The 10035-nt window shown below is 36.1% G+C and overlaps 3 protein-coding genes across 3 annotated transcripts; 1 reads left to right on the top strand and 2 right to left on the bottom strand.

Annotated features, from left to right (window-relative positions):
- Window positions 1–285: 285 nt before the first annotated feature.
- LOC116020792 lies at window positions 286–1899 on the bottom strand. Its single transcript, XM_031261326.1, has 4 exons — window positions 1723–1899; window positions 877–1053; window positions 706–786; window positions 286–584 (listed from the first exon to the last, which is right to left on the bottom strand). Exons 1-4 carry the CDS (start codon window positions 1833–1835, stop codon window positions 416–418), a joined length of 540 nt encoding a protein of 179 aa, XP_031117186.1. The 5' UTR covers window positions 1836–1899; the 3' UTR covers window positions 286–415.
- Window positions 1900–4150: 2251 nt separating this feature from the next.
- Window positions 4151–7090, top strand: LOC116020105 (wall-associated receptor kinase-like 14). Its single transcript, XM_031260589.1, has 3 exons — window positions 4151–5021; window positions 5458–5529; window positions 5605–7090. The coding sequence occupies exons 1-3, from the start codon at window positions 4292–4294 to the stop codon at window positions 6903–6905; spliced, it is 2103 nt and encodes a 700-aa protein (XP_031116449.1). The 5' UTR covers window positions 4151–4291; the 3' UTR covers window positions 6906–7090.
- Window positions 7073–7740, bottom strand: LOC116020106. The gene has a single exon (XM_031260590.1). It carries the CDS (start codon window positions 7656–7658, stop codon window positions 7158–7160), a length of 501 nt encoding a protein of 166 aa, XP_031116450.1. The 5' UTR covers window positions 7659–7740; the 3' UTR covers window positions 7073–7157.
- Window positions 7741–10035: the final 2295 nt, after the last annotated feature.

The following is a 10035-nucleotide window of genomic DNA, read 5'->3' as shown; positions in this document are numbered from 1 at the left end:
TCCTAAATTGTATCTTAAAAGAAAATGTGTTTACTTATATATATATATATTATTTGAAGAGTAAAAGAATTGAGAAATGAAAACTAGAAAATTAAAATAAACAAACCCATATTGGAAAAAGAGCAAGAAACTGGATCTACCAACTTTTAAGTGTTTAAATCCTCCATAAGTCACTAAGATGTCGAATAACCATTTTTTATCTAATAAATTTTAACCGTGTTTTAACATGTAATCAATATATTAAATATACTCTGTTAAATTTGAGAATTTTGTAAGGCAACCAAATTCCTGTCGGAGGGAGAGAATAGTAATTTTTTCAAAGGACATGAATGCTTAATTATAATAATTCAATTGGCACTAAAATGGCAGAGCACAACTCAACAGATGATTGCCAATATAACAGTAGAATTGGCACTCATTTGTTAGATAACAAGCCGGTTTTAGAAAGAAGGCGCAGTGCTTGACTAGAATTATTCAAAACAGCAGATGATCTCGAGACTTGCATCTTCCGTTTCTTCAAGAAATCCAGCGAGTTCTCTAAGCACTGGGGAGGTGGTATCTCCTTCAGAATAACAGGTTCTAGCCTGCCATACAACATTGCACGACCACAGATTTCAGCACGCCATACGTGTCTTGAAAAATCTAGGTTAAAGGTAAGCATTTTCAAAGCGAGATTGCAGTAGAGGATAAGGAAGAAAAACTCACCCGGATTTCTTAGGCCTTTTCTTTTTGGAGCTCGCCCTTTTCTTAGGTTCCTCTTCCTCAGAGTCCGATGAGAAAACTTTCCTGCAGGAGAAATGAATCTTTCCTTGTTACCAACTATTAAGAAGTGAATAAGAGTTTCTAATGCACATCTAACAGAGCAAATTTACTCACTTCTCACGAGCCACCAGCAGTTGTACAATGTTATCTGGCAACATTCCTCTAGTATCCTTGGACTCCAGAGGCTGTTCAGATTCTGTTGCATCTTCTATGCTTTCATCATTAAGTGTAGGCCGTGGAGTTAACTTCTCAGCCCATTTTCTGCGCCGCTCTTTTGCTTCACGAACAACTCTGCCACATTGTGATTGATGATTTCATCATACAAAACTAGAGATGATTAATTCTATAAAACTGTCACCAAAGGAACCATGAATGAAACACTGGTTAACTAAGCATATGACAGTATGACACAACAACAATTTCTCTATCTGACAAAATATTTGATTTGAGACAGGAAACTTGGCTAAACCCTATTCATATGCTCCTGCAAATAAGTATCTATCTTGCAGGCATTTATTAGAATCCATGAAAGGAACACAATCAGAGTCCATGAAGATGCAGAAAACAGGTGCTCAAAAGAGGAGTGTTTCTTCTCAACACTGATTTCAACAGCTAAAGGGTATGCAAAACTTCTAATTCACAGCCACCAACCCACCTCAACTAGCCTCAAAAAGACAAATTCTTTGAATACCCAAAACTTGCTACTTACACAATTAACCTATATACTAAAAGAAAAGTCTAATATGTAGATAAATTAACACATTTTTTTTCGTTTGATAATACAATTGACATTAAAATCTGCCATCCGGAGCAATAAGAAACATAACAAAGAACAACAAATAACAACGTTGGTTGAAATTTATAAACAAAACCAAATGGGGATTTAGATTTGCAGAACTAGAAAAGCAAGGGATTGTGCACAAAAAGGAAAAAAACTAGGAAGATAGTGGAGCATAATACCTGGCCTTATTCTCTCTTTCAACTTTTCTTATCTCCTCGTCCTGCTCGATGCCCTGTAAGGAAGTGAATTCCTCGGGGGCATCAGAGTCACTATCGTCTCCTCGTCCCGACATTGAGATTTCTACTATTGCTGTCCCTCTGAGGAGGATTAAGGTTGATGATGTTAGGGTTTTTGCCAGTAATTTTACCCGACGAAAGATATATTTATTTCAATATAATTTTTTTTTTTAAATAAAAACAAATGAGGCCCAATCACAAAATAAAAATCTTGAGGGCGGCCCAAACTAAAGGAGTCCATCATTATTTCATGGACCATGGTCATAAAAAATAAAAATAAATAAATAAATAAAAACTTAGAAGTGATGCGATGCAATGACAGAGAAAAAGCTAAGCGTAAAAAGTTTAGATTAAAAAAGAGTAAAAATAATAATAATCAAACCTATTCCTGGGAGTTAGTAATAGGTTAATACCCAGGGGGCCAGTCCCTCTGAAGAAGGAATTGGTCATTCTCAGGAACATTGTTCCTGAGAATAAAATATTTATCGGGAATAGACTTATTACTAAGAATGTTATGTTATTTCAGGCTTATTTCGTGAATCAAACAACCAATTAGTATATTAAAAATATACCTTGTATTCATGGTCTACACGAAAAAATTTGTCATAAGAAGCTGAGAAGCAGTTTAGAAGAAAGCCAAAAGTGCATCACTTGAGTTACTCAATTCAAACTTAAAATTTGACTCAAGTCGACCAGTAAATTAAATTCGTGACTTTTTACACTACAAATCATGTGAACAAACACGATTAATAAATTAAACTCGTGACATTATGCTACGAGCATCATATTTCATCGACTCAACCATCCAGTCTTATAATCAAGTACCATTACTCATCTTTAAACCCTAAGCACAAGCAAGTCCGGTAAATTACAGTTAGCCTAATCCCTATCGAAATCCACTAATTAATGGAATACCGACCAAGATTCACGGAATCACGGTGGGTTGCTTTCTTACGCGATTCGCTCTCGTTTTGTCAAACCAATCCGTTGGCTCCATATAACTAATTTTATGGAAAAACTATTTGTTGCACATGCCATATCATGCCTGTTAATCATTACGGAGTATTAGTTATAACATTAATTTTTGTATTTTATGATAGTTATATAATTCAACTATTTTTTTTAAAGGCTAAAGTGTCATCTAACACCATGAACTATATCCAATTATTCATGTCGCACCCTAAACTTTCATATCATATATATTGAGCCACAAATCAAAATAAAAAATTCATCTAGAACGTTTAGCAGGTTTTCAGGTCTTCTTGCTGACATGGTGTCTGATGTGGCATTTCTCTTAACCTTATGTTGTCCATGTAAGCGTTTACATATTTAAAATTTTAAAAAATAAAATAAATTATTATATTAAAATAACCAGAATTGTATTCTCTTTATTTTCATAATGTATACTTTTCAATTTTGCAATTCCAATGTTTCAATTTTTTTTTCATAATTTATATTTTTTGGCTAATTTATAGTTTAGTATTTTTTCAATTTTCCAATTTTATAGAAATGCTAATTTTTTTTGTTTGTATTTTTTGTTTTTTATTTTAAAAATATTTTTAATATGTAAATGCTTACATGGACAACATAAGGTTAAAAGAAATGCAACATCACTTGAAAACCTGCGCCATGTTAGCAGGAAGACCTGGAAACCTGCTAAAAGTTCTAGGTGAATTTTTTATTTTGGTTTGCAGCTCGAAATATACGATATGAAAGTTCAGGGTGCGGCATGAATAATTGGATATAGTTCATGGTGCTAAATGACACTTTAGCCTTTTTTAAATGATCTTTTAAGTTTGTTATTAGGTAGTTGTTATAATGTTTGAACATTAATCGATAATCAGTTTTCTTTTAAATAAAAATTTTGAAACTGTTAATCAAACTCACATAATTTGATTGCTAACCAACATATTGAGTGAAATACAACCAAGCTTACAACATTAGGTTAAAAAAAAAATAATAAAATTGGGTAGCCTATTAATAGTCTCTCAAAAATTTGTAAAACTTGAACAAAATGATCAAGGAGCTACATGAAGATGCACTCTTCCTTAATTGGTAAAAGATCACAAGAAAGTAAATTAGTTAGCTCTCTCCGAAGTAAAAGGAAAAAAAATCCTGTGATTATCTAATTTGGTAAAAAATCACGAGAAAGTAAATTAGCTAGTTCTCCCGGAAGTAAAAAGAGAAAAAAATCTTGTGATTATCTAGTCAATTGTCACACCAATTAGGCTTGGGGTTTGCGTCCGAATTATTATATTTCTATAATTTTATAATTGGAATAAGTAACCCTTTCTACGGTGGGATCAGAGTTGTATGGAAAATTTGTAATGTGCATTTATTGAAATATTTTAACTTTCCTTTTAGGTGCATCATCCATCTATATTATCTCCATTAATGGCGCCTTCCCAAGTCAAAGTTTTACTTTTTTACGTGACCATTCATTTGCTTTTCTGGGTTTCTGCTAACATCCGTCACTCCGGTGCAGGATTCCGATGATTCCTTCATCCGAATCATGGGTTTCCGCCGGCTAATCCTCGTAGTTCTGTCCTGTAATATGGCCTTGTCAGCTGTGGCTAATAGTTTGATGAAATGCGATCGCTTCTGCAAATCTGCAGGTTATCATGAACAAGTCCCTTATCCGTTTGGATTCTCCGAAGGGTGTGGGATACGGTTGAATTGCAGCGACGATGGAGGTATCAGAATCGGGGATTTTCCGGTGATGAATTTGACGTCGAAGACTATACTGGTTAGGGTTCCGGGGAACTGCAGCCGCTCGGTTGAGAGTCTCCGGGGACTCAACGGCGGGAACTTCGCCGTGGCTTGGTGGAACGTTATTCTGTTGTTGAAGTGTGTGAAGCCGCTCACCGACTGCACGCCGCCGGGGAGTCTGGTGAACACGCGGTTCGTTAAGGGGGATTGTGATTTGAAGAATGAGAGCGTGAGCTGTTACTCGGAGTCGCGTGGAGATGACGAGTTTTTGGACTGGGAGCGGCTGAAGAGGAGGAATTGTAGCGTGGCGCTGTCGTCACTGGCCGTGGATTTTAGGACGGGCAAGATTCCGGGTTTGTCACTGAGATTTAATACGGCGGAGCTGGTGTGGTGGTTAGACGGGAAATGCCGCTGCCATGTCAACGCCGGATGTGTGTCCATTCGGCTTCCCGGCGGCAGATACGGATTCCGGTGCAAATGTAATGACGGATTCGTCGGAGATGGCTTCGCTGATGGTGATGGTTGCAGGAGAGGTGAATAATTTTCTCTCTTTTTTTTCCTCTCCGCTTTTGGGTGACTAGTTGTGCACAGGATAAATTCTGCCTTGTTATCATAACCGGTAAAGAACCACAAAGAGGTAATCCAATCTAGAACCTCTAGTTGTTCATAGCTGACCAGTTCAAAAAAGATTAAGATTCAAACTCCTGACCTTATTGTTACATGTTTGTATAGTTAATCATATTGGCGGGAGTTACCATTCTTTTCACATTTTATTACAACACAACTCGACAAGGTGTGCTCTTGGTTGCTCCCCACATAGTTGAATGTCAAACTAAGAAAGACAAAAGTACTCTCGAGAGTTGAACTTAAAACTTTGTGATTACCAATATCACGTTGCCTCTGCTTATAGCTGACATTTTTGTCTTTTAACTTTTAACTGTTTAACTTTGTTGATGGCCACATCGCCAGGTCCTAATTGCAATTTTAAAAACTTCATGCAAGGCAAATGCGGTGAAAAAAGAGTCAAAATTCTCATAGGAGGTAATTCTCATTTCTGAACTTTATTAACCACTTTGGTACCTGGCTGTAATTGTAATTTTCTGCTGCGACTAACAGGGCTTGCTGCTGGGGCTTGCGCCGTGGTTCTCTTGACTCTTCTCTGCTGCTACCTTCGAAGGCGATCTGCATTTCTGAAGAAACGATGCGCTGCAATGCGCTTCCTTTCAGAAGCTGCAGGCGGGTCTAGCGTTCCTTGCATTCCCTACAAAGAAATCGAGAGAGCTACAGATGGTTTTTCTGAGAAAAAGATGCTCGGATCAGGGGCTTATGGCACAGTATATGCAGCAAAGCTCCACGGCTTTGGTCGAGTTGCTATTAAGAAACTGAAGTGTCATGGGCCGAATGGTGTGGAACATGTCATGAATGAAATCAAGCTTATTTCTTCTGTACGCCATCCAAATTTAGTCCAGCTTATAGGCTGCTGCGTCGAGAATGATGAGCAAATCCTTGTTTATGAATTCATGCCCAATGGAACTCTATTTCAGCATCTACATAGAGTACAGGGCTCAGGACTTTCGTGGGAAATGCGCCTCAACATTGCCACAGAAACTGCTCGTGCAATCGCTCACCTTCACTCTGCAATGAGTCCTCCAATATATCACCGAGATATTAAGTCCAGTAACATACTTCTAGATCTCAACGGCAACTCGAAGGTAGCAGACTTTGGCCTCTCAAGATTTGGTAGGGCCGATGATTCCCAGATTTCTCACATCTCCACAGTGCCACAAGGTACTCCGGGCTACCTGGATCCTCACTACCACCAGAACTACCATCTTACCGATAAGAGCGATGTGTACAGCTTTGGCGTAGTTCTTGTGGAAATCATAACAGCAAAGAAGGTGGTTGATTTCTCTCGACCTCCCAGCGAGATCAATTTAGCAGCAGTTGCAGTCGACAGGATAGCAAAAGGACTAATCTATGAGATAATAGATCCATTCCTCGAGCCACACAGGGACGCCTGGACATTGTCATCAATCCACAAAGTAGCTGAGCTGGCTTTCACATGCCTTGCTTTCCACAAGGACATGAGACCTTCAATGGTGGAAGTGGCAGAGGAGTTGGAACAGATCAGGCAGAGTGGCCAGCCACTAGCCGATGAAATCTTAAGCAAGGTGTCCTCCAGATCATCCTCCCGTTCATCTTGGGCTTGTGGCAGTGAGAAATCAACACGCACTTTGTCTAATAAAGGAGTGCTGGGAAGTAGGAGGCTGATTCTTTCACAGAGAGTAGGTAGTGCCCTGTCTACTATGGAGGTAATAGATGATGCATCTCCAGTTTCAGTCCATGATCCATGGTTGAGAGCAGAAAATTCTCAATCAGCAGCTAATCTTTTAGGACATCTAGCTAGATCAACCTAAAACTAGAGTTTAGGTAACAGAGACTGTATAAATTTTCATATTCTCATTTCAAATCCAAATGGCCTCTGGATTGATCAGAGGATTTCTTCTATTCTTCTAACAACCTGATTTAGCCTATTCCAAAATATGAGTGCTAATTTATGTATCACAATTCAGGAATCAATGACTATATAAGCAAGTAGCAATTTCATTGGCAAATCAGCAATTTCAGTGTTGATAACATATACGATTAAAGAGAAATATAAGGAATTTTCAGGATTTTTGAGCTTCAGGCCCTAAAATACCGTTAACGATGGAAGTTGCAATTAGAATTCCGAGAAATTCTGCTGCGGCGACCGCACCAGCTTGCGCTAATCCTCCGAAGCTCGCCGCCGTTTCAATATCTTTCTCTGCAGCTTCGATTCCCTTCTCCGCCGTCGATAATCCTGTCTCCGCAGCCTCAATCCCCTTTTCTGCTGCTTCTATTCCCTTGTCCGCCGCCTCGAATCCTTCCTTCACTAGCAACTCCGCTTCCTCCTCCACCTTCTTCAGCTTCTTCCTCAGTCCAAACAGCCCGATATCTTCCGCTCTCGACGGCATTTCCATTCCCTTCAGCGCCGTCGTCGCCGTGAGCAGCACTATCCACTGCCTCCGGCCGGTGACAGCCGCCGGCGAAGCTCTAGTGCTGTGCGGCTTGCGGGAAGTAGCATCGGCGGCGATACGCATGCAGCGAACTGGAAATGTCGGCGCGAGAATTGAGCTTGTGGAAGCCATGGCAACTGCCAGTCTCTATGCAATCAAACTGATCCTCTCAAACTTCGCGACAGCTGACTGAATTTGTGGTCTCGCATTTTCGGTTTTTTCCTTGGAGAAATTCTATAAAGATATGAAAAAATAAAAATAACAACGCCCCCTAATGGTATCATATTTACACTTTAGGATATTAAAATTTAGTTCTAAAAAAAAGGATATTAAAATTTAGGAAAAATAGTCCTATACACCATCCAATCTTATACAATAATAATAATAATAATAATATGGTTCCTTAATTATAAAAGCTATAATTAAACGAATCAATTTTATTAATTTGATATAATTAAATCAAATAGCGACTTATTTAAAGATAACGGTAAAAATATTGACGTAACAATATTTATTTGAATAAATTAATTTAAGAAATAAACAGATAAATCATGTGACTTCTCTATTTATTAGTTTTATAGGCGCATTGCGCGACTGAGTTAATGCCCAATGTTTATATATAAATAAATATTTGAAAGTATATCAATGCAAGATTATATAGGAGAAGTTTATACATGGATAATTGAATGTCGAATTTTTTTATTTAAATATCTAACTCAAAGTATATGAATCCAAGATAATATAGAAAATTCATTATAATTATTACTAAAATAAATGTTTGCAACCTTGTAAAATTGATAGTCTAAATATTTGGTCTAAAAATGATAGTCTAAATAAATACTACTTTTAATTTGAATTTTTTTAAGTGTTTTTAATTCTCTTTTGAGTAACATTGTCATTGTCTTCATCTTTACTATTTGTTCTCTTCCTTTTTGTTGGTAGTGTGTTATTTGCAATTCGGTTATTGTTGATAGCATAGATGACAACGTAATGCAATGAGATTATGATATAGGAGCTATTGACTTTCCTTTAGGTGTTCTACTTGGGGTTCATTTGGCTCAACCATTATTGTTGAATGAGTTATTATGGATAAAGAAATCCATAGTTTAAGAAAAAAGATTAAATAAATTAATACAAATTTGAAAATTTAAAATATTATATATTCCAAAGATATTAAAAGGTAGTTTCTCGCTTTAATTTGCCGGGAAATGGGTTATTTGAGTACTTTCATTATCAACAAATCCCCCAAGTAGTTAATATGATTGGTTTCAAACTATTCTTTTTTATTTTTTTTCATGGTATTAAAGAAATACATATGTATCATTTTTTGGTGTAACTACTAATTTATTTAATTCAATAAGAGTAAAATAGAGTGTTTCCGCTTCAATTTGTTAGGTTATTATTTGAGTACTTTCTTTGTCAACCAATCCCCAAGTAGTTAATATAATTAGCTTCAAATTATTTTAAATTTTTTTTCATAGTATTAATAAAATACTTGGTAAATAAATATATAGCATTATTTTGTACTATAACTTTGATATTTAATTACAAGATATTGTAAAAATAAGATAATGGACACTGTAATGAATATCAATTGATAAATTTGAATGTAAAGAATCTTTGCATGAGAGAAAATAAAGACAGTATAACTAATTATTTAATTTAATTTTTTGATAATGAATAATTTTTTCAAATAAAGGTATTGTAGACACATAATTATAAATTAAAGAAACACATATGTATGTATCATTTTTTGTTGTACCTACTAATTTATTTAATTTAATAAGAGTAAAATAGAGTGAGAAACTTAATTATGTCAAATTTGATTGATATGAGGTTCGAACCTAAGACCTTTCTTATAGAAATTAATGGGTAAGTTAAAAGTTAACAGAATATTAACGGAGAAGAGAATATTTAACGGAAAACTTAACGGATAATCATAAAAGTAAGGTTAAATTAGGTAATCTCTATTAATAATATTAATTTGAATTATCTTAACCATCTATTTGATTAAATAATTCATCTGAACCATCCATTTGATTAAATAATTTGACTGCCATTTTTTCTACCCATTTTAGGCCTAACTCTCTTTGGCTCTTATTAGTATAGTAGATATGGGCAAAGAAGTTGATCTACTTCTTTGTACAACTGGGCAATTGGACATACTTTTTTTTTTTGAGTCGTTTCCATTTTTTGTCCTACTGTTATTAGGGTATTGCCAATTTTAGTCCACTTTATTAATTTTTGTAACATTGCGGCCAATCTTATTTAGTCGTTGCCACTTTTAGTCCATCGTTAAAATTTTTGTTAAATAACCGTCCAAAACAGGGGTATTTTGGTCTTTTCATGCTTTGATCATCTCCTTAACCTTTTGCAGTAATTTTCCTTACACATTTTCATCCAATGAAGAGGTCCGGCGAAAGCCATAGCTTTGTAATGTGGCTCACATGGCTTTCGTTGGACCTCTTCATTGGATGAAAATGTGTAAGGAAAACCACTACAAAGGGTT

Source organism: Ipomoea triloba, chromosome 5 (genome assembly GCF_003576645.1).
Source record: "Ipomoea triloba cultivar NCNSP0323 chromosome 5, ASM357664v1".
NCBI classification, from domain to species: domain Eukaryota; kingdom Viridiplantae; phylum Streptophyta; class Magnoliopsida; order Solanales; family Convolvulaceae; genus Ipomoea; species Ipomoea triloba.
Note: the sequence above shows the minus strand (reverse complement) of the source record. Positions and strands in the feature narration are given on the sequence as shown.